This window comes from Chenopodium album, chromosome 22, assembly GCF_948465745.1.
Source record: "Chenopodium album chromosome 22, dcCheAlbu1.1, whole genome shotgun sequence".
Classification (NCBI taxonomy): Eukaryota; Viridiplantae; Streptophyta; class Magnoliopsida; order Caryophyllales; family Amaranthaceae; genus Chenopodium; species Chenopodium album.
In genome coordinates, this window is record NC_137855.1 from 8,133,588 (window position 1) to 8,157,814 (window position 24,227).

Sequence of the window (24,227 nt, forward strand, 5' to 3'; positions counted from 1 at the left end):
AGGTGAGAGAAATTAATTAAATATTGTCAAAACTTTCCAAATAAAGAAATGGAGCAAGTATTTAAAAACGGTCGCAAATAAAAAGTGGAGCAAGTATTTAAAAACGGATGGAATACAATAATTGTCATATCAATACATTTTAAAAAAAATACAAGTATATGATAGCAAATCAATAAAAATAAGATTTTTATCAATACTTAGTACTTACTTTGTATAAGTTCAAATGTTCAATAGTAGCAAATTTTAGTTTGGAAAAATAACTTTCAGCTCAACAAAAATTAGTTAAGTTATGGTAATTATGATTTTTCCCTAAAATTTTTAAGGGCACTAAGGCAACTAATGCATGTGTATGATGATGAGAACATATTTTGTTACTCGCAAGTCATAACTCAACATAATTGCACGATTTGTGCAATATGAAGGTTTTATGCCTTTACGCCAATGCAATGGCCATTGCACGGCTTCATAATCACAATGACATTGTAATACAATTATGAGGTTTAAAGGAGTAAATGAACATCAAATGTCAACATGCTCGAATGCTGGTCATCCCGAACATCTTCTATTAAAAATAATATCGTTCATGACTCCAATATCAATCTCGGACTCCATCCAAAATGTTCTCGACAAATAAGATTTATCTCAATTTACAACAATATACAAAAAAAAAAAAATACTGTGATGTATTTTACATTATTCCTTTTGCAAAATCTTCCTTAAAAGGAAAAGCAGAAAGGAAGCTGAGAACTCTTAATCAAAAAATTATTGCTCATGACTTATATCGGCAGCACCAGTTGGTGAAGCAGGCTCATATGTCACAAAACCTCGTCCGCCAAAAACAGGTCTCATAAATTTATCATCAAATTTCCTCCATATGTGGTGCACGGCACCAGTAGGATATTTCATAAGCAAACTGAAGCCTCCTCTTCTTTGACGAGGTTCTTCATCACCATTCAGATTCGCTTCTTGATTTTCTTGGTTTCCTTGATTTTCTTGACTATCTACAGGATCTAGGAAAGGTATGTCTAAATATTCAAGGCTCGGTATATCACTTGCATATGAAACTGCATGCCTTGGAGCTCCCAAAATTGCTCTAATCAAGGGCTTGGTAACAGTTCCGAACAGCTGTTTTTTAGATTAAGGATTAACTTAAACTAGTTAGATACTTAAATAGTTATATACAAAGATTGTAAGGGCGAATAATATAAAGGCTATGCAATTCAATGTTGGATAAAATTCTGGTGTAACACACGCACAAAGAAAATATAAAAATGAAGAGGGTATGCAGAAAACTGACCAGAGTACTAAACAGAACAACGATGATGGTACAACTGATCATAAGTGATCTCTCATTTGATACCTCTACAGAACCTGAAAACTGCAGTAATATAATTTCATTATTAAAATAGGTACAATAGTACAGCTTTTTACCACAGATCATAGGAGGTATATTTACCGCGTTGTAGGACAGGGCCACGGTAACTGCACCTCGCATTAATCCTGCCCACCATATTATAAACTGAAGTTGCAAGTTGTCAGAACCAAAAAGGGGAAAAAAAAAAAAAAAGAAAAAAAAAAGACTGGAATTTTATATGATAGATTGGAATTTGAACAGAAATATTGACATACCTGTGTAGAAAAATTAATTTTCTTATCACTGTTCTTCTTTGTGTAATTTAAAATATTAGCCAGAGGGAAGACAAATGCTGCTCGTCCAATCAAAATTAAAGACAGCATCGCGGAACTAACAGCAAGGTATGTTCCTACACTGAATTGGAAGAACAACACTAAATTTAGTCTTTTGTCATTGTAGTCACAAAGAATTTCTTATCATATAAATGTTATACTAGGGTCACCCTTCTTGTTTCGGCAGTAGTACAGCTAAATTATAATTGAGTATTTTTTTGGATCCATTTGAGGCAAATACCATAACGCAGACAATTGCAAGAGGAAGAATCCTCTCTAGATCAGGTACTTCATAAACTTCACTATTCCACAGATGCATATTCTACCTCATTAGAACAGGTACATCGTAGAGGGAGCTCATAATGAGCAAAAATGTTCCGAAGTAAATCAACAATCAGATGATTCAATCCAAATGGAGAAAATAATGGATGAAGAAAGTAGTTGGATGCAGGTCAAATGACAAAAGCTATGCCTAACCAAATTCTACAAAATGGAAACAGGTTCAATGTAAACATACCTTGCATTGCTTTCCTTCCACTTGTCAATGTCTAATGTGTCCATACCGACATACAAGAAGATGAATGTTTCTGATATAAACGACATTGTTGCAAAAGCATGCCTGCAATCATATAACAATAATTTAGGGTTAGAATATGTACTTGCCTCCAGTTAGGCGTGCTGCAAAAAGAAGAGATTTTTGTCATTATTTTCATGACCTCTACTCAATTAAGTCAAATTAAATTTTTTTTTTTTTTTTACTTTTTCCCTTAAATAATCAAATTATCCAAAATCACACTATGATATGTAATTTGTGCTCTTAAAGGCACCCGTTTGCCAAATTAATTGAATAGACGGCAAGGAAATCAGACTGATAGCAAATGACTAATCCATCTTGCCTATGTTTGATCCTTTTAGAATGGTGTTGAAAGAGTAGAACGTAAATTCTTTTGACAAGTCATTTACTCCTAACTACTCCCCCTCTCCCCCTTCAGCTTCTACACCCTCCGATAATACCCGGTTCTAGGTTTCCCACAATAGTCTGGTTCATTCTAGTAATATAAATAAATAAATTTGCATATCGCATCTTATGTACCAACTATCAAAGTACATATTTTAGGACTCTTAACACTGTTTGGATAGAAAATTAGAAAGGAAAGAGGGAATAATGAGGAAGGGAGAGAAGTAATTCCATAGTTTGGATAATGGAGAAGAGGAGGGGGCGGGATGGAAATCTAAGAACAATAATACAACAGGAGATAAAAATAAATAATTAAAATAAAAATAAAAAGGCAAAGGGGAATAGGAGAGAGAAAGTAAAACGGGATGTATAAAGAAGCAAGGGAAAGAGGTGAGAGAAAGTAACGAGGGTCAAACATAGGAAGCAAGAGAAAGAGGAAAGGCAGACTTATGTGACTGAATTGTTACCATTTTCTTTCCAAATCTCTCGAATATTGGAGAGATTAATTTCTTAAATAATAAAGGACACAATTTCCTTCCATTCCCTCCCCTCCTTTTCCCTCACCCTCTTAATGTACTATCCAAACAATGGAAAATTCTCCCTCCTTTTCCCTTCTTTTCTTTTCTCCCAAATCCTTCAACCCAAACACTGTAAAATTGCTTGAGTGCTCCTACTATGTCAGAGATTGGACAATGCATACTACTGGAACTCGTATAGTATCACAAATGTAAGTAAGAGTTACTGATATCTACAGTATTAGCATAAAACATTCTAGAGAAAACAGATGACCACCAAATTTTTACATATGAGAGGTTATAAAGTATGAACTTCGAGTATGTATTATGAAAACTAATATGATTAGAGATTTGTAATCTCTTACTTGGAGGTTATTCTTGAGCTTTCTGATACATTGTGCCATGTGTAATGTGACATGACAACACCACAAAAGAAGACTGTCAAGATACCGCTAAGATCCATAAGCTGCAAGACATAGAAAAAAATGATTTTTTTGCCTGTAATCATAACAATAATAATACAGGATTTTATGCAATTTAGTTAACAAAATAAAGTTCTGGCAAGGCAACACATATATAATGATTATAAATTTTTTTTTTTAAATAAAAACCCTCAATATCTCACTAGTAAAAAAATCTATAATACATTCTCTAGACGGTTCTACAGAGCTGAATAGCCTAATTCGCCTAGCAGCATGCTGGTGAAACTAAGATAAAGTTATCTCAGTTTCTTATAACCTGTCTTGCTAATACAGGTCTCTCCAAGACTCCAAGTACAATGTGCTCTTCATCTAGTTCCCACATTCTTAATAGAACCTAACCAGTTCACTGGTGAAGGAAAGCCAGGGTCAGAAATGATTACACAGATCCCTCATCCATGGAAAATTTAAAACAGTTGTAACTTTATAATATCAAAGACCCACAATAATCCCTCTATAATATGTCTCTTTTACCAGCTAGAGTGGACTTGTTCTAACATACCAATGCAATAAAATTAGTCACTTTAGTATGCAAATTCAGTAATTATGAGCATTACTTTTAACACAGGTGCAGGAGCAAAAGAAAAAGAATAAACATAACATACATATTACAAAAGAAAAAGAATAAACATAACTACGGACTTGCATTTATGGTTCTTACCTCAGCTATCATGTAAGACAAATAAGCCATAAGCATCATAAGCGCGATTTCACGATCTGTAGAATGTCTGCAAAAATTTGAGAAACATGTATTATTATAAATGAGATCAAATCGAATACTGATAGCATCTTAGATAGCATGTAGAGCAATACCAAATTTTGCACACGACTTGCACTCTTGCCACCAATAGGCAAGAGTACCATGAAACTTGGGCACTATAGCAAAAGGTGCAAAATCAATTAAGGGTATGAAATGACACTGTGCTACCTAGGTTTTGCCAGGACAATCCTAGAGCCATTGGTTTTCCTTGAAACTGCCAGTTAAACCTCACCTAATCATACAATGTCATTATCCAAATTCAAAGGACTTATGACAATCATATTTTAAGCAATGCACAATAAACAAGAGATGTGCAATGCAGACCACATACAATATATAAATGAAAGCATATACAGTATTTAGCCTATCATTATCTTTATAAATCATCTTTCTTATCAGAAGAGAATCAAATGATTCAAATCCTATCGACAGAATCACAGGAAAGATTCATAATACTCACATGAAATTTGTTTTATTGACAACTAACAACACGAAATTGCAGGGGTGGAGCCAATGGAGGGGCTGGTGGAGGCCTGACCCCCATGGCCCAACTCCCTGCACTTAAGATTTCTAAAGTAGGCCCCCATAATAATATAATAAATCCAACAAATGTAAGCATGTATCACTTAGAATTGATAGTTCAATTAGTTGAAGTGATGGGTTCAGTTCTAGTCGCTTGCACATGAACCTATCTTATTTTTTACCTTACTTAACTTCCATTATTTATTTATTTTTATTCAACATACGGAATAGTATTTATTGTTGAAGTTTCTATAAATGAATATTTATTGCTAGATTATATAAAAGCTAAATGTATATAAAAAGGAAATCCCATTTAGCTTTTATATAATCTGGCAATAAGCATTCATTTAAAAAAGCTTCTTGTCTGGTGTCAAATAAAAAAAAAACAAAAAAACAAAAAAGCTTCTTGTCATGTCTGCAGTATTCAATGGAATATTTGAGCTTAAGTGGAATGCGGCTGTGTAGGCCATATTAAGCAACATTTTTGCAGGCCAGAAAATTATGTTATCTTTGGCCAAAAATTTTTGCAGGCCAATATCGTATGCGTTGGTTTGGGCATGTAAGACGGAGACCCAAGGGTGCACTAGTTCGAAGAGTGGAAGAGTGGGACCTTGGAGGGGTTAAACGAGGGAGAGGGAGACCGAAAATGACTTGGTTGGAAGGAGTTAGGAAGGATTTTGAAGCATATGGATTTGCATGAGGATGAAGCATTGGATCGTAAGGGATGGAGGAGGAAGATTTTTGTGGATGACTACACGGAATGATCAAATTTGATTCATGTAGCCGACCCCACTAATGGGATTAAGGCTTTGATTGATTGATTTTCTTTAAGCACTAGCAGTTCTAATAATTTTGAGAAAAAATTTCCTTTTTGATAACAAGTAAAACTAGTATTATGGTTCCTTGATTTATAAGAAAGAGAACTAGCCGTCCTTTGTTATTTGAACTTGAGAGAAAGTGTTTAAATAAAAACAGCTACAAAATCTTTCCACCTAGGCCCTATCTTGTTGAAACGGAGGGTGGGAGGGGGTGCGCACAAAAACAAAGGTACATTTAGACCTTAAGTTCAGTTGATAGAGGACACTCAACGTAGTCCAACATGTAAATACTTGACATTACGTAATAAATTCAATTGAGTTACCTTGAGAGGTATAGCTTCTTTATAATAAAAGCACTCAACAGCCCTACCTGCATCCATAGAATACAAGTAAGAAAACAGTTACGTAGACAAACAATTACATAGAATACTGCATAGAGAAAATGTTGTTGTTGGAGCATTGATGGTCAATAGCTCTATATTAAACTAAGAAAGAACTCTAGTGGATCTTCGATTTGTCCAATTAAAACAAGGTTGAGAGAGTGTCCAGTTGTGTTTCAACTTTCTTCGATTACACAGTTCAGGCCAGGCTAATATACAGTCAGGCTTTAACCACAAAGTAGGTGAAATACATAAATAATTCAAAATTCTTTAACCCAAACCAGCCCAACCTATTAATGGAAACTTTATTAATACTATAGTTGAATATCTCTTAAGACTGGTTATAATCAGACTGACTTAGTTCAGTGAGGTCTAAATTGACCCATAGTGGCACAGCTGGCTAGGAGTGGGTCCATTCAAGACTATGCTTAACCAGGTCTCCAGGACTGCTGAGTATTTGAACCATCTAGGCATGGTTATCCCAGCCTGTGACAGCTTTACCACCAAGAAACAGAATACATGAGAGAAGTGTTAATATTTACTCCCTTTAGTCCAAAATTTATGTCATTTTAACAGTTGCGCACACCTTTTCAGTTTAGTTCAAGCACATAGGTAATGTAAAGTAGCATTTAATACTCTCTTGACCAACAGTGTTATAGTAATATTAAAAATTGACAATTTAAGTTGCATTGTGATGTACAACGGCACATGGTTTAGATCAAGAAAATTTAGGATTGGAAAAACATCTTTGTCAGCTACCAAATTCAACAAGTAGCTCATGCAAGACTGTGATAATGAGAGGCTTAGTATGGTATTTTAAAATGAGCCTAAATTACAATTGAAACTTACAAAAACACCAAGAAGTGTGCTGGTGATAAACAGGTACGAGAAGGTCCCCAACAATGCTAGGGCAGTCATGGCACTGAGGTTGCTTAAATCAAGTGATTGGACTGCATTGAAAAGCACAATGGAGGTTGCATCATTAACAACTCCTTCTCCAAATACAACACTGTAAAGAAGAGGTGTGTCATCCTGATTTAGGACCTACCAAACCCAAGAGAGATCATATGTTAGTAGAGCATGATAATAAACCAATTATCACGCTTTCTCTTTCATTGAGATGCATACCTGCAAGGTACAGACAGAATCTGTAGCAGATAATATGGCACCAAGAGCTGCAGATATATCAAGCTATATTAGTCTATTATGGGGATATGAAGAGAATGGAAACCTCTTAGATATTTTGTAGTGAATTACCCAAATAGTCATTAAGGCTGAGCTGTGTCAAACCAATCTTCTTCAACAGAAATTGTACACCTACAAGATTCAAATGAAGAAGGAGTTTCAGATACAATATCTTTGCGAACATATACACATCCATAAGTCGGTTGCATTAATCTATGTGTCAAAGTCCCTTAACAGTTGACATGAATCAACTGTTGGATATCCACTATGACTTCCTATAGTATATTGGTCAGACAGATTCGAGAATAATCAAGACCGTCAATGTAATGTGAACCCCAAATATCATTGTACAAGTTTGACAAATGTTAATAATCTTATTATAAATCAACTGGTTTGTAAAAATGTTTTTTGGGTAATGATATATGTAGCCCTAAGGGCTGCATATAAGCATTAAATAGACTTCATAAAATGAAATCAAGTTGGGATTTATGACAGAATCACATGCAAATTGGTGTGATTTAATGTTTATCTATCCTTTTCCTTTTTTTGGCTTCTTATACCATTATACCATGGTTTTTTGACGGGTGGTTTTCAGGATCTTATACGATGAATGGACTCGCATTTAGTATGTGAAATTTCACATTACTTTGCTTCCACTGAAAAGCATCAAATAGACGGCAAAAAGTTCCATAATCTATGGCAATTTCATACTGTCAGACATAATGCTAAAATATTCCAATCAATAATTATGGAGCAAACTCCGTCTATTGAAATTATTTTAAATTTCATAAATAAAAATTAGGCAAGGAGATGCATGAAAATTACTTGACAGAAACGGACAAACAATAACCAGAGAAATCAGCTGTCTTACCTACTGATACGAGGCAGAATGATATTAATGTACCCACCACTCCAAACGATAATATAGTTGAGAAATTCTTGAAAAACTGCTTTTTCTTAACCTGAAACCTGCAAATATCCAAAGTCAGTAACAAAATGATTCTTTTCTAGAATTTCACACGTTGTAATCATATAGTATCAGCATACAAGGTATATTGCCTACTTCCAAAGATATCATGTAAGGGGACCGAAGTTATGATTCAACATGATGGTCTTTAACTCAAGCACAGAGCACTCTACATGAAGCATTTGGATGTGAAACCATAGTAAATGCATTAAATCAAAGTGCTTAAGTAGCACATGACACAAGTTTTCGTCTTGAAGTCTTAATCCATGATTCCATGCAAATAAGAAAAGAGAGCTTACCCAGCATTGAAAATGATCGGTGGCAACAGGTAAATGAAGAACAGCTCTTCATTGAACACAAGTATGCGAGAGTTCTGGCCTTTACGTATTAATAATACAACTCCTCCAGCCGCCACACCCTAAGTTTTTTAACAAAGTCGATCAAAGACCACAACTAAAACACAGAGCATCCAGCTTATATATGCAAACAGGCTAAAAATTCATACAGTGCAATCAGCCAACTGCTTTCAAATACTCAATCGCATCAAAAATCACATTAAACAGCCAAAAGATGCCTAAGAAGTGTTTTGGTGCGTTATTCATTGTGACAAATTTGAACACATGGTCCATTCTAATCCCAGATATGATTCAACATTCAATAACATGCAGAGTTGATGATGAGCCTTATTCACTTTCAAATCATGAAGAACAAAATGTCTCCATGTGTTTTTATAATTGTTGTAAAGTAAAGGTCTTCATAAAAAAACTCAGTCAAAAACTCAAAACTTTTCCAATTAATGGTGTAAAATTGTGAAAAAGATAAATATGTGATACAGCATATCATATTCACAACCCGACTTAAGGTAATTCGAGAGTTGGGCAGACCTAATTTGATCCTCCACACACCCGTCCCACTCCATTGACATCCCTGGTAATCACAAGCCATATAAAGATAATTCAAGTTTTGGGAAGACCAAATTTGATGTTAAATGATAAGATTGAAAACCCTAGTAGTCCTTGCCCTATGGGGATCATATAATATATGCAGTCTAACCAATTGTGAGTTCGCTATTCCGTAATATCAATATATCATCACATTATTGATCCAAAACACAATTGATGGAATTCTTGGCAAATGGCAACTAATTAATCAATTCTATTCAAAACTTAACAAAATCAAGAATCAATATCCGAAATACTTAAATTCACCACCCAAAACAACAAATTTACATTTAAATTCCAATTGGGTACCTCAGATTTGATATTTTTGTGTACTTAACCAAAATCAACCTAATCAAAACCAAGAATTAATATACAAAATTCCTACTTAAATACACCACCAAAACAGCAAAATACAATTCAAATTTTCAAATGGGTAATTTTCTATTTTAGGGTACTAACCAAAAATTAGCCTAATAAACCCCAAAAATTAAATTCTAAAGCTTGCAAAACATCTACTCAAAACCCACCAATAAAGATCAAAACTTTCAAATGGGTATCAAATAAAAAATATATTAACAAAATTAATACATTAAAAATAAAAATTTACCAGAAGAAGAGAGGTGATTGATTCATTGGCCCAACGATTTTCCTCAAGCAAATGACCAATAATAATACACAAACAAATTAAACTGATGAACACAGTAATCGAGATCACTGTACTAGTATCAAATGGTGTTGATTCATGCAATATCTTTTCCACCCCAAACATCGTTCTTCTTCTTCGTCTTATTCTTCAAATTGCAGATAATATCTGCTAAAATTAATTCATAAAGTTCCAATCTTTATGAGCTTAATTAGTGTACAATTTCTTTAAAAAGACTAGAAATTTACTTTAATGTCAAATTAAAAAAAGGTGATTTGTACTCCTTTTAGTCTTAAATTAAAGGGAACATAAAAACATCAATTTTGGGCCCAAATGAAATGATTCTATGCTACGTGCTTATAGAAAGCCAGCTCAACAAACCCACGTGGCAAATTCTGAGTTAATTTGAGGGTTTGACTAATCATGATTGGATATTGAATATGGTTTTAACATGAAATAAATTGAAAATAAAACATGAAATGGACGGGGTGGTGGAAGATTATTGGTTGTTGAGGAAAAGTGTCGAGAATAATGTGATGAGACATGATGTAGAAGATAACTTACAGTTGGCGCTTAATATTGATAAATTAATTAAAATTATTATAAAAAAACTTGTTGTTTGGGATGAATGTGGGTCCAAAGATAGAGATGGAATTTGGAGATTGGCATTTGAGTTTGACTATTTTTAGCAATCGTGAATGCATAAACTCTATCTTGATGTTTGTAGTCTAGTTTCTTAAATTAATTGAGTAATTGTTTATAGAATCATGATTTTTTTATTCTTTTATTATTGTGAAATTTGTAATCTACAAATAAATCCAGACATTGCCTGGTTTTAGAAATAGTCGTGTGACTCGTGTAATATAATACTAGTATTTGTGTCTTGTCAAAATAAATAAATAAATAAATAAAAAATACTACGTACTAGTATTTGTGTTGATTTGATTTGTTATGAAATCTTTTTTCATCAATTAAATGAACAACTTTTATTATTCTATTATTTAGACAAAAGGGTGGTGATGAGAATTTAAGGTATGCTGACACTAAAATTTTATCAATTTTTAGATGATAAATATAATATCATCGCAAGTCTCTTTAATTGCATAACAATACTGGATCATTTAATCTATTTCTGTGATATAATCTAAAGTTATCTGATGCTGGTAAGACTTTTATCCGTATTGAAAACAATTAAAAACTATTGTGATCAATTAAAGCCTTATCAACTCTTTTTTCTCAAAAAGTGTGTCACAAAAACATGTTTAAATAAAATAAAAAATAAATAAAAAATAAATAAAAAAAAAAAGAAGAAGTTATAAGTTGTGAGAGTCATTCTTAACTGACAACTAGAGTTTAGGGTTGGATTAAAAGGGCAAACTCCAAAGTAAACCATCATAAATCCAAAGCTTAATGAAAGTGTCCTTTGTGTAGCACTAAGAAGTACAAGCAATTCAATTAATGCCTATCAACCCCTAGTAGTCTTGATTGTCAGAAAAAAAAAAAAAAAAAAAAAAAACACCTAGTAGTCTTAAAGTAATTTGAAATTTTGAAGATTTATTTGCCTACGATGTGTATATGCCTTTGTATTCTTGCGTTTGACAATTTCCTTAAATATTATACTATCTCAATTAAGTCTTTTTCTAATATTTATTGGATACATTCTTCGCTTCTTTGATTATTATTGCACCAAAATTTTGGACTAGTAATGAAAAAATTATTCCAACTCAAGTCTACCTTCTAGTTGATCTGTTCCATATTTTATTTCTACAAGGATTTTTTTTTTTTTTTTTTTTTGGGGGGGGGGGGTGGGATGACACAAGGAAAAACAACTAATCACAATAGTAAAATACTACAAATTTATTACTCAGTATTAGCATTGTATTAAGTTAATGTTTTGATGACTTGTTTCAAATAAATTGTAATGTACAATTTTAACTTCATATATACTAGAATGGTTCTACAATGATTTCAACAAGAACGATTCTGTTTTTTACCATTCAACAAGAACAATTCTTGGACTATGAAGAACAATATAGGAAATAAAATACATTACTAACCTTAACAATGAAAATGATACAAATATTACACGTCTAGAGACCACACCATCTAATTTCGAATGGACTCCTCTTTTCACACCTCAAAACCTTAAGTCTATTGAAGGTGACTCTATTGGAGAGCTTTGTGTTTTATGAAGCCATTTATAGGATAGAAGACCTCGACCCAAACTCCTACTCTTGAAATAAAAGATTTTTTTTTTAACGGAAATAAAAGATAATTAATTACATGTGTTTAATAAGAATTACAATATTTCTTTCAAAAAAAAAAGGGAAATTCTCTTTGGTGAACTCCAAGTTTTTAAAATTCTAAGTGGTAAACAAAGTTTTTTAAAATTATCTTTGGTACTCCTAAACTTTTTATAATTATTAATGGTGCCATTAATTATTATATTTTATAAAAAATTTAACTATAGTTAGATTTTTTTATTTTTTTAACAATAACATTTAACTATAGTTAGGTTTTTAATTATTTTTTTAATAATTTAATAATTATACTAAAATTTTAAAAAAAAAATCAACCACCCCTTCCCCCCACCCACTGCCAGCTCCCCCTCCCCTGCACCCACCCACGCCGGCGGCCAACCCCCAGTCGGAACGCCTGGCCTCCCCACCTCCGATCGGCGACGCCCAGCCTCCCTCACCTCTCGCACCTCCTCTCTTTCTCCTTTCCCCCACCGTCGCCCACCCCGCACCTCTCTCTTTCCCATTTCCCCCACCACCGCCGGCAGAAATTCGACCAAAAAACACCCTGAAATTCGACCCAAAACCCCCAGAAACTCGACCAACAAACCCCCATCAAATTCGACCCTAAAGTCCCATCAAATTAAACAACAAATAGCAATCAAATCACCAAAAATTCAGAGCTACAATCCCCCAATTTCGAGCAAAACACCAAAAAAAACCCTAAGAAATTCGAACCCACACCAACCTGGAAAAATTGAGCAAATTCGAGCATAAATCCGGCCTCCATTTAGAGCAAAAAAATCGGGATAAGGGAGGGGTGGGTGGTGGGCTGGGTGGCCGGGGTTTCGGGGATGGAGGAGAGGTCGCCGAGGGTTTTTGGGGTGGGGGAGGTTTCCAGGTGGTTTCGAGGGTGGGGGAGGTGAGGTTCCAGGTGGTTTCAAGGGAAGAGAGGTGGAAATCGAAGAAGGAGGGTGGTGGGTTGGTCGCCGGCGCCAGAAAAGGGAGGGGGTCTAGGTGGCAGCGGCGCCGACAAAGGGAGGGCTGGTGGTCGGGGCTGCTGGTTGGGTGGGGTTTTTTTTTTTTTTTTTGAAAAATATTTCTATAATAATTTAATTATTAAAAAAAAAACTAACTATAGTTTAGGATTTTTTATTAAAATAACACTTATCAATGGTAATCAAAATTTAGGTTTATCATTGATAATAAAATTTAAGAATGTGTTACCACTTGAAAACTTAAAAATTTGGAGTTCACCAAAGAGAATTTCCCAAAAAAAAAAAAAAAAAAAGAATTACAATAGCAATTATAGCATTGTATATCTAAGCTACTCCGGGATTGACTATGCCGACAAACTTCCGCATACAATCGTTGGGACAATATTTTTCTATCATAGACATGAGGCTAAGGTCAATAATCAAGCAAAGGAAAGAAGAAGAAAATCTTACAATTGGTCTTGTATGGACCCGGTCTACAATAAATTAACAATAAGGTAATAATCACACTAAACAAAGAGTTAAAAACACAAGACAAAGATTAAGGAAGATTAACATTTTTTTTTTTTTTTTGGTGCTTACGAGGGGCTAGGCCAAAAAAAGAATTAAACTAACAAAAACAAACTACGGAGGAATAAAACGTGGCAAAGCCACACATACAGACTTACTACATCAGTACATCAACATGTAAAATACAACCTTAAGCTAAGGAAAGGACTTGAATCAACTTAATTCGATTGTTATAATTAACTCATTGGTTAAATAGCCAATTCGCCACTACGTTTCCTTCTTAGTAAATATGAATAATCTCCACTTTAAGGAAGATCAACAATAGTTTAGGGAAAAATCTTCCATAACTAAAACCATACGTAATTAGTTCATCAATTAGAAATAATCGTATTATATAATTATACAAGGAAACTAATCACTTGATTGGCAGAATGAGAACTTATTTTTGCTGACTCGAAATTACCTTTGCTAAACTGATGTTATTTTGACATTGTGGCCGAACTTATTTTGACATTATTGACATTTGACAATATTAATTTTTTAAGCCACACTGAGGTTGAACCCTTGATTGATGCATGATGAATACTTGGGCAACTAGTACAATCATTTTTTTTTTTTTTTATTTGAGGAGCGAATCAAAGAAATGTCAATCAATTACTAATTGACTAATCCAAAGTTTTTGAATTAGTGAATATGACAATCAACCTAGTCAACATTGCCAAAACGATACCAATCCTTCAACACCTATATTAGATTTTCTACAACTTAGGCCCTGTTCTTTTCACCTTAAAAAAATAATATTAAGTAAAAATAATTTCAGTTCAGTAAAAATAAGTTCAGTTCAGTAAAATTAATTTCATTTCAGTAAAAATAATTTCAATTCAGTAAAAATAAGTTCAGTTCAGTAAAATTCAGTTTTCTTAAAGAAGAATTATAATAGAAAATCAGTAAAAATAATTTCAGTTCAGTAAAAATAATTTAATTTCGGTAAAAATAATTTCAGTTCAGTAAAATTAAGTTCACTTCAGTAAAAATAAATTTAGTTCAGTAAAAATAATTTCAGTTCAGCAAAATTAAGGTGAATCAAACAGGACCTTAGTATGAATATCAATCGCCATCATCCGTTTCATTCAACATTCAATAAAAAAGTACTTTTACTCCGTGAATAATCCTTCAATCTAGCTAATTTGAATGTTGTTTAATAATGCAGTTCTGAGAGTCATTCTTAGTCCAGATTCCAGAATCCCAACCCAACTAATCAGTACGGATTCAAATTAGACTATTAGTCAATTTGTCTCTTAACTTTATTCTCTTGACATGTTATTTTTCTTATCAATAACATGTTTAATTCTTTAATCTTTAACATGCTTTCTCAAATCTAGCAAATCACACAGATCCCTTTCTAAGAATTTGCCCAAACATATACACCAAAAATACGGCAGGCATTTTATAAAAGAAGCTATAGCGGGAGTTCAGGCTGAACAGGTCCATTCACAGCTATAGCGGGAGTTCAGGCTGAACAGGTCCTAATCTGATATATGATGTAGTTTAGGTGCAAATTTATACCGTGCACCTAAAGAGGAGTGACAATAATAAAGTCCCTGGTAACAGAATTATGCTCCGGATTCAGGGTATACGAAGTATAATCTACTTATAGATGATTTGAATTTTTCCAAACAAAATTAGAAGGGAAATTTTCGATTAAAACACATAGAATATTACTATTACATCAATCCAGTACCAACGAGTCTCTTCATACAAGTGCATGTAAAATCTTGCATGCGGATACAAATGTAAAGAAAATGCAATTATCTCAATATAATTATGATCCACAAGTCTCTAGTTGTATTTTGCCTGTAACAGAATTTCTACAACATAATTGAACAAGACGTGCAAACAGCCAAACAATGATGTTTCGAATATGATATACAATTACAGTATGCCCACATTGCCCAGATCGTAGGTAATGACCTAATGTATCACCAAGGAGGGGCACAGACTTTCAAGCAAAATGTAATTAATCCAACCTTAAGATGATAATGGACAAAGCTAAACCTCAGTCGTCAAAGTAGGACTACAACAGTGTCAGAGACAAGGCAGCACTGCGAAGTTTTACACCATCGCTATCCCACTTAGACTGTGGGGCAGTTGCTCCAGCAACAAATGCCTGCACCATTTACAGCGAACATGAAACATACATGTTGTGAAGTTAAAACAACTGGAATCCTTTCAGTCCACAATATGATTGCAAGAAGTATGCCCATTATACACTGTGGAAGCTATAATAAATTTATAATGGCTACAATACATATTAAAAAGATCTATACTATCGATAGTATATATGATGACTACTGATGGGATCAAGGGGGTACATCTTTTATATCAGTAGCTAAAAAACGCCATGCTAATACTTTTCTATATAGAGTTTATCATTCCATAATTGGGTTTAAAAGTCTAAATATATAAAATTCTACACATAGGCTAGAAAATACCTTTCCTCCATTCACAGCAGCTACAAGTGCAACATGTTGTTCATCTCTGCCAAACTCATAGAAATAGTATGTCCTGGGTGACACGAGAGACAACAAAATTAAGACGAACAGTTACTCAGGGAAGAATCAAAATATATCTTCATACTGCTAAAATAATACTCTGTTAAGATGTCAAAAAAAAAAAAAAAAAAAAAAAAAAAAAAAAAAAAAAGCCCTAATAGGCAGGTAGATTCCCCAGCCAAAAAGAAACGAACACGAGTAGTTAACAGAAGAAAACTCATCTACATAAATCAAAATGACAGCCATCAAGAGAATATATTTTCTGGTTTGACCTCTCAGTCTCTCACCACCTCCATCTTCAAACAAACTACTTTTCAGATATGCTAGTTTTTTCTTAGCAACAAAAGGAAATGACAAGGATACTATTTTTGCACCATTTACAGAAATATCAATTTGATTTTCTTTACCTGAAACCATCCTCTTCTTTTATTTTGATAGTTCGTGCGGAATACAGTGATGACCCACCTGCCATGACACCAAACAAAAGATAAAGAACAATCAAGTCGTAGCAGACAAATCAGAAAGCTGTGAAACAGCTAGTCACAGCAAAACAGCATCAAGTAGCATAGTTGCATATCTTACATGTATAAGAAAATCTTTTTGGCTACCTTAATCCCCATTTGGTGTTTTAGGAAAGGATCAAAGGAGGGAGAGGGGATTTTAATGTTCATACATATACCTGGGATAAAAATCTTTGCTGCTTCTTTAAGAGAACCTATATCAGTAATGTCCTGGGCCTGTAAATTTAAGAAAATGATTATCAAGAGAATAGAACATTCCGTAAGAAAGAAAGCAGGAGATACAAGGTTCAATATAGTAACTACAAATGAGGTTAGAAAATTTTGATAAAAGGCTAAATGTAAAATTGGTTAGGTCACGTGAGGAACTAAGGAAAGACAGAGAAAGACGACCCTGCAGGTGCTTCAGCAACTTAATGTGGTAGTATATAGCAGCTCCGTAGAGATAGATGCCCAGAGTTAATTGATAACATGAACATAGAACAAATCATCTAACGATTAAATCATGCTTAAATTGCAGAACTTGAAACAGACAGAATAGCATGAATATAGCATACTTGACAACGTAAATATAAAGCAAGAGTCAGAAGTCAACAAAAGGCAAAATTGTTCAACCAAACAAATTCTTTAAGATAGCCAGGTATATTGGATAATATGTGAAGTAAAACAAGAAACACACCTCTAAGAATGTAATTTTCAATGAGTTGGATGGCTTGATAATTACACTAACTACCTCATACCTGTATAATGCAGAAGAAGTTAGTATTCCCTAATAAGTAATAAGCTCGATGACAGCATTAAACCCAATATCAAGCACATTTTGTTGTTTCCCTTAACTGTAATTACATAGCAAAATGGACAATGCTATTTGCCAGAATTACTTATTGGAATCTCAAAAACTAAAAAACTAATGGTATATATATAGAGGTGGAATCTTTTAGTGAATAAAACTCAAAGGTAGTAAAGAGGAGAAAAGACACTATCTTTACCCATCAGAAGAGGCAAACCGTGCAGCAAAAGTCTTTGGCTTTGCCTTATCTCCATATAGGGACAACCCAGCATTAAAATCCTGAAAGGGAAAAAGTGGAACATTATTTATAAGGAATCTATCCAATTTGGAGGGACAACCCAGCATTAAATACTGAAGCGGAAAAGGTGGAACACAATCAATGAGACTTCTCTCCAATTTGGACAGGCATAAAATGAACACAAAACTGATTTCTAAATACCACATTCGGTGATGTAGCTGACATGGTTCCCAAGATATACATCATTAAAGGACATACTAAACAAGCTATTGTCAAATAAGGATTCCATTTCCATCATCAAACTTCTACAATTAGCCCACAAGGCCAAGCAGACCTAACTGTAGGGAAACGCCAACAGTTTTTAACTGCAAAGTTATGAAGTGACGTATTCCACCATAATTTTATAAAAGGCTCCAAATTCCCAATATTTCAGAAAGCTTATGGCCTTATCAGTCATCACCACAACAGCATACTCCACACAAGTTATCTAAATAAATACATTCCCAAGTCAAATTATCCAAAAGGTGTATCTTCCTAAGCAATTTGAAATTCCACTGTACATTACCTCAACTCTCTCAACAAAATCTCATGATCAAAATTTTCTTTTTGATACCAAATAGTTCTAGAAAAGCAATAAATCAACTGAGCATTATTCTTACAATTAAATACAGTGGTAATTTCTTCTGTGAGATGTTGATGATAAAAGTTTTGCATAAGATTACCTTTGTCACCTCAGGCAAAGAATTAAGCACAAGACAAGGATTATGCACTTATGCTTCAAGCCCATCAGCAAAATCTTCCATTTGGGATATAATAACTACGAAGTATGTTGTATATAAGTTTCTATTATTAAACAGACACTCATAATCTTGACAGTGGTGCATCATCATCATCAGTGTGGATCTCTTAGGCTGTGTTTAGTTGGGGAGAAAAAAAAAAAAACGTTTCAAGGATGATTGGTTTTCCCATTACCCTATGTTTGTTTTGTGAAGAGTGTAAAATTGTTTTCCCAAAGGTAGTAAGCATTTCCTTTTGTAAGGAAGAATTGAAAGAATGCCACCTTCTCTATTCCTATCCAAACCCTCTCCTCCATTTTCATTTGTGATTTCTCGCTAAATTTTCTATCAAGGAACCAAAGGATGGAAAAAGGAAATTGAAACCTGATTTCCTTTGGAAATATGCTTTGAATTGAAATTAAATGTTAGTACAATATGCTTTCCTTTGAAAGAAACACAACCTTAGTTATTAAGAGGGCAATAAATCCATAAAAGTGATCACTACAATTAAAAAAATTAAAACAAATTATTACACTTTCAGATATTCGAGCTGATAAGGTCTTAAACGATGCTAAAAGAATCATTTACATGAAATTTACCATAATAGATTGAATGTAATTATGCTAGCAAAGTAACATCATTAAGTCTATGGTAATACAATATTTCCAAACTCATGTTTTTCTTCAAATATTTCATTATCACCCAATACTCTTTTCCAAATGGAAACAAAAATTTGTGAAGAAAATGAGATACTTGAGGTAGTCATTATTATGAGCATTGACATCTGAGTTTCTCACAAACTTTGTCTATAAATTCAATCTCATTATCACCATATATCACTACTTACCAAACAGGCTCTAAGTGTTACATTCCTCTTGCACCTCAATTGTTACAGATTACCCATACAAAGTACAAGCCAACATACAATATTACTTGAGTCATAAAGTTTAATCTCTATCAAAAATTTACCTGTTTTACTCAAAGTGCCGGACAAAATATGGTATAATGACTATGAACTATGAAGCAAGGACAATAAATAATATGGAATTCTATCTGTTACTAATCTCATTTGAAGTGTTCAAGAGCCATTTCATACAAATCTCATGAAGGTGTCAGCCTCAAGGTAGTTTGAGTAATGTACAACCAACCACTCCTTCTAATTTCTTAGTTCATCACACCAAATTCTTCTTTCTTAATCCTAGAGCCTTCTACACCAATCCTTCTGCGTGAGAAATACATTGCCTATCCAAATAACAATTCTAGGTTTTAACCTCGTAAGTCAAGCTATCCAAACTCCAAATAACAATTCTATGTACCATTCACATTCACATTCTCATAATCATTTCCATTTCTTGGGTTTAATTAATCTTGCTGAACATCACATCTTCCAACCTTTCAAGTACTCTCCTAATACAGAAAGGTCTAACTTAAATTCCAACATTGATCAGTCTCACACACATGACACATGTACATTAAAACCACTAAATCAAAACCTCTAATTCTCAACTCAGTTTTCTATTCATGTGTGTGACTGTGTGAGATTGATCAATATCGCCATATCGGCTATTGCTATAGACTTCCTCATCATGCCACACATATAAATTCCAACCATTTAAGTAATATCCAATCAACAACACAATTTAGACAACAAACAATTTCACAATACAATGTATAAACCCCAATACCCCATTATTCAATACCAGCAATGATACCAGAAAATCATCTTTGTACAAAATTAAGCATAATTTATACCAAATGCATAAGAACAAAGAACATAATCAAGGAAATTATTATATGAAAGAAAGAATCAAACCTCAGGCTCCATAACGTCCTGAAATTCGGGAGGAACACGAATGGAAAACCCATCACCAAAAAACTGAAACCATGATTTAGTGTTCAAAATTCCCGAAAGAATCGATTTTGAAGGAGGAGGAGCTTCAGTAGCAGAAATGGCAGATGGGGTTTCAAGGATTAATGAAGCAATGCAGAGAGAAATTGATTGGAAGATGAAATCCCTCTTTTTTGAGGTTAAAGATTGAATTTTGGGGTTAGAGGAGAGAGAGAATGAAGAAGAAGAAATGGGTTTAGGGGTTTGAGGTGGTTTTGATTGAGAGTGGTGGAGGGAAGAAGGAAGGAGAACTGCCATGAGAGTGTGAAGATAGCAGCCATTGCCACCAGAGAATGGTGTTAAGATAATGTGGGATAATGTTTATAGTAACTTTGTAAGTGTAGGGTTCTATAGGTACTACGCAGCGGATATAACATATATGAATCATATTCAATAAAGTACCTAATCCCAAGAATCGCATGCATAACACACAAGACACATAATCATACCTTTGAAGCGTGAATTCCACGAAGCTATTCGACAGGCAAATCAGGGAGAGAATAGAGCCCCAAGTGTTGCTCCTCTACTTAGTCCACGAGATTCGAACGAGCCGTCCACCAATACTAGATTGGTCGAGTGATTGAGGAAAACCGCGATCACCACCTTTTCGGACAACCGACCACCGCACGAACCACCACCACCACGAGACACCACCGTGCGCCGGGAGGAGGAGAGAGGGAGTATGAGAGGGGGTTGGTTTCGTGTTTGCTAATTAGGGTTTGATCTAATGATCAGTTAATTCCATTACTTGCAAACCTAGGCACCTAGTCTATTTATAATCTCATCATAATTAGACTAGGGCACGAAGCCCAATAGCCTCTCAAAGCCCCTACATGGCCGGCCACCTAGAGTGATGAGGCCCATGATGGGCCTCGTCCTCTAATGCTCGATCTAGCCCCTTTGTGTGACCTTATAGGATCCGTCCAATCGGGCTTTGGCCTATTTTACTAGTCCAAAGATCGTAAGTACCTCTAGCTATGGCAAAACGACGACCCAAATGTCCGGACTTAATTATCTCCATAATTTGATCCAATTATATATCTAGTAATTGCACACGACGAAGACATAACTCCTTCAATCTCCCACTTGTCTGAGACAAGGGTGCAATGTTCAAATTCCTTAAGTCAATGTATATGTCGATTTGATAATATGATTGCATCACATGTCGAGATCATATTAATCTACAAATCGTTTCTTGAAATCTGAGTTAGAATTACAAAACCAAATGATTACTGAGTAATGCATTTGAACGCGGCCACGTATTTTCTGGATTCTCCCTCTTCAAGCGGCCATGACACATTTCCTAATTTAATAGGTAGACTCTATCCAATCTTGTGGCAACAAGCCTCCCACTCAACTTCTGAAATAACCGGGAAACATCCTTTATAATCTCCAGTTACGGGTAGACGTTTGAATGTACCACAGTTATAACATCCATTGAATGAAATCAATGTTCCACTCATGTCAAAGGAATCCACTAATATATACGGAAGCTCTATACTTGAACTTCAAAGTAGGTCAATAGTTCAATCATGCATCATTCATGCATATCCAAGTGATTGATCGAGCATCACTATGCCCCTATAGCCCATGAAACCGAGCTATCCAATCAACCTTACATGCTAGTCCATTCATTGAAATCATTTATGTCCACTTTAATGATTTCGAACTAGGAACTTAAATAATATGTGGATTTTGTTCACCTGTGGGGTTTCATACACCAGGTCTCTATCTGATAGATAACCTGATGAGCCCATCAATCCATAATTATTTTGGACATTTTATTTAATTTCAAAACCATAATTAAATAAGAGAAATAATAATTTCTGTTTTAAACATAATTCTGCAAATTGATGTATTTTCTCATGTAATATGTTTCCACAAACATACACAACTTAAAATTACATAATTTGCTTCAATCCAAGACTTTAATGTGACTTTCATACCTTTGTCTATGGAAGGGGTTTAGTGATTTCTCACTCATAATAAAACTTTGCAGAACGTGACCTTCCGCCGGTCAATGATCTCATAACTGAGGCGATATCTTATATCCATTTGTTTGGATTTGTGATGTGACCCTGGCTCCTTTGTTCTTGGGCAAAGGTAACCCTTTAGTCATATGACATTTTAATCCGAACTTCCTCTAAAACTATCCGACTATAGTTTAATACACATATTCTGACATTGAGCATGCAATAGTGCTCTGCTTTGAACTCTTCAAGCTCACTGTACTTCTCCATACTGACAAAATTGTGCGTCTAGACCAAAATCTAGAGTTATCTTGCCTGTTTGGAAAGAACTCGCATTCGTAAAACTTTTGACAAACTTGTTTACCTTTAACACCATAAACTAGAAAAATTCCTTTAGTGCTTCTCAAGTACTCAAGGATTCGTTCTTGGTAACTTTCCGTATGCTTATTCTGTATTTGCTTGAAATTTGCTACACATGCACAAGTTATATGTAACAACTTGCTTTGTACATTTCATGGTACATGTAATGGTCCCTTTTGCAAAAGCATTAGGTACATTACCTTTACGACTCAACTCAACTAGCTTTTAAGGCACTGAGTTTTACTGAGTGTAAAACCATGAAACATGGGAAAAGATCCTCTCTTAGAATCTTGCATCTTGAACTCGTCAAGAACCTTATCAACATAAGTCTCTTGATTAGGCCCAGTCATCCTTCAAGATTCACTTTGTGGATTTTGATTCCCAATATGTACTCAACATCTCCTAAGTCTCCCATATAGAAACAATCTTTCTAACCATTGCTTGACTTATTCAAGCATTGATATATCGTTTCATATGAACTGTATGTCAACTACATACTAGACTAAGAAGACCAATTGCTCCCACTAAACTTCTTGTTTCTACAAGATTTCTTTTCATTCTTCCAAGGTAATCAAACTGTTTGATTTCCTAATGAATATTTCAACTCCTTAATGCTTACTTCAATCCATAAATGAATTTCTGAAGTTTGCAAAACTTTCTAGGACTTTCTGGAATTCAAAAACTTAAGTTGTATCATATACATGCCATCCATCAAGAACATTTCATGAAGGTGATTTTAATTTCCATAACTAGAAATAATCCGAATAGGCTTACATGACTAATAGGTTTGACCCTATTTGTAAGACTATCATGGACTAGCACATCTTTACAGACATGGAGTCCATTCTGGATTTCTTGGCTTTTAAGCCACTTCCTGAGTTGGCACTTGTCCAAAGCTTGCTTGTAGGTATGGATTCCAACCATTCCAATAGGAAAATTTTAGAATCCACCTTTTACTAGAATTCCAACAAACTGTTTGTTTCGATCCTAAGTAACCTACGATAGGTGTGAGCGACAATAGAATTATTCTCTTCAACTCATTGAAGCATTTCATTCTAGTAGGACGATAGAAGTCTCGCTAGTTGAATTAGCTTGCTTCGACACATGTTTGTTCAAATTAGCTGATTTCATGCGCATTCGTCTCTGATGTAGTGTTATCTACATCCCTTTGTTGCTCGTCTCGAATCTCATCGAGATCTAACTTTACTCCCACTTGGCTTTGTAGGAAGACATTTCTTTCTATAAAGACACTATCGCAAGCAACAAACATTTTGTTTTACGCGATTGTAGGAATAATACCTCTGATTTAGGGTTTATTATGTCATCTTTGTAAATATTTTACATAAATTTCATATTCCCTCAATCCTGTTTAGAAAAGATTATTTTGGAATATTTCCATCCTTTCTATTGCTTTGGTTAAGTTTCTATTTAGTATATTCGCAATTGTTGTTGTTCTAATGCATATCCTCAAAACGATATTTGTAAATCATTAAATCTTGGATCGAACCATGGCAAGCAAAGTTTGATTCCTACTCTATA

At 34.3% G+C, this 24,227-nt stretch overlaps 2 protein-coding genes across 2 annotated transcripts; both read right to left on the reverse strand.

Annotated features, from left to right (window-relative positions):
* Positions 1-526: 526 nt before the first annotated feature.
* LOC145603701 (sodium/hydrogen exchanger 1-like) lies at positions 527-10,104 on the reverse strand. Its single transcript, XM_081659659.1, has 14 exons — positions 9,819-10,104; positions 8,570-8,688; positions 8,175-8,272; positions 7,376-7,435; positions 7,247-7,293; positions 6,968-7,162; positions 6,062-6,108; positions 4,300-4,366; positions 3,525-3,625; positions 2,204-2,305; positions 1,630-1,768; positions 1,457-1,519; positions 1,298-1,378; positions 527-1,125 (listed from the first exon to the last, which is right to left on the reverse strand). Exons 1-14 carry the CDS (start codon positions 9,978-9,980, stop codon positions 763-765), a joined length of 1,644 nt encoding a protein of 547 aa, XP_081515785.1. The 5' UTR covers positions 9,981-10,104; the 3' UTR covers positions 527-762.
* A 5,286-nt stretch (positions 10,105-15,390) lies between these two features.
* On the reverse strand, positions 15,391-20,664 carry LOC145603703 (uncharacterized). The gene is made up of 7 exons (XM_081659663.1): positions 20,284-20,664; positions 17,656-17,735; positions 17,346-17,406; positions 16,828-16,885; positions 16,556-16,613; positions 16,089-16,161; positions 15,391-15,763 (listed from the first exon to the last, which is right to left on the reverse strand). The coding sequence occupies exons 1-7, from the start codon at positions 20,614-20,616 to the stop codon at positions 15,671-15,673; spliced, it is 756 nt and encodes a 251-aa protein (XP_081515789.1). The 5' UTR covers positions 20,617-20,664; the 3' UTR covers positions 15,391-15,670.
* Positions 20,665-24,227: the final 3,563 nt, after the last annotated feature.

Coding starts and splice junctions, on each gene's coding strand:
- LOC145603701 (XM_081659659.1), bottom strand. CDS start 9,980: ATGTTTGGGGTGGAAAAGATATTGCATGAATCAACACCATTTGATACT. Junction 4,367..6,061: donor AAGAAGCTATACCTCTCAAG/GTAACTCAATTG, acceptor AAATTTTTGCAG/ACATTCTACAGATCGTGAAA. Junction 3,626..4,299: donor TGTCTTACATGATAGCTGAG/GTAAGAACCATA, acceptor TATGTCTTGCAG/CTTATGGATCTTAGCGGTAT.
- LOC145603703 (XM_081659663.1), bottom strand. CDS start 20,616: ATGGCAGTTCTCCTTCCTTCTTCCCTCCACCACTCTCAATCAAAACCA. Junction 16,614..16,827: donor AGCAAAGATTTTTATCCCAG/GTATATGTATGA, acceptor GTGTCATGGCAG/GTGGGTCATCACTGTATTCC. Junction 15,764..16,088: donor CTGCTGTGAATGGAGGAAAG/GTATTTTCTAGC, acceptor TAAATGGTGCAG/GCATTTGTTGCTGGAGCAAC.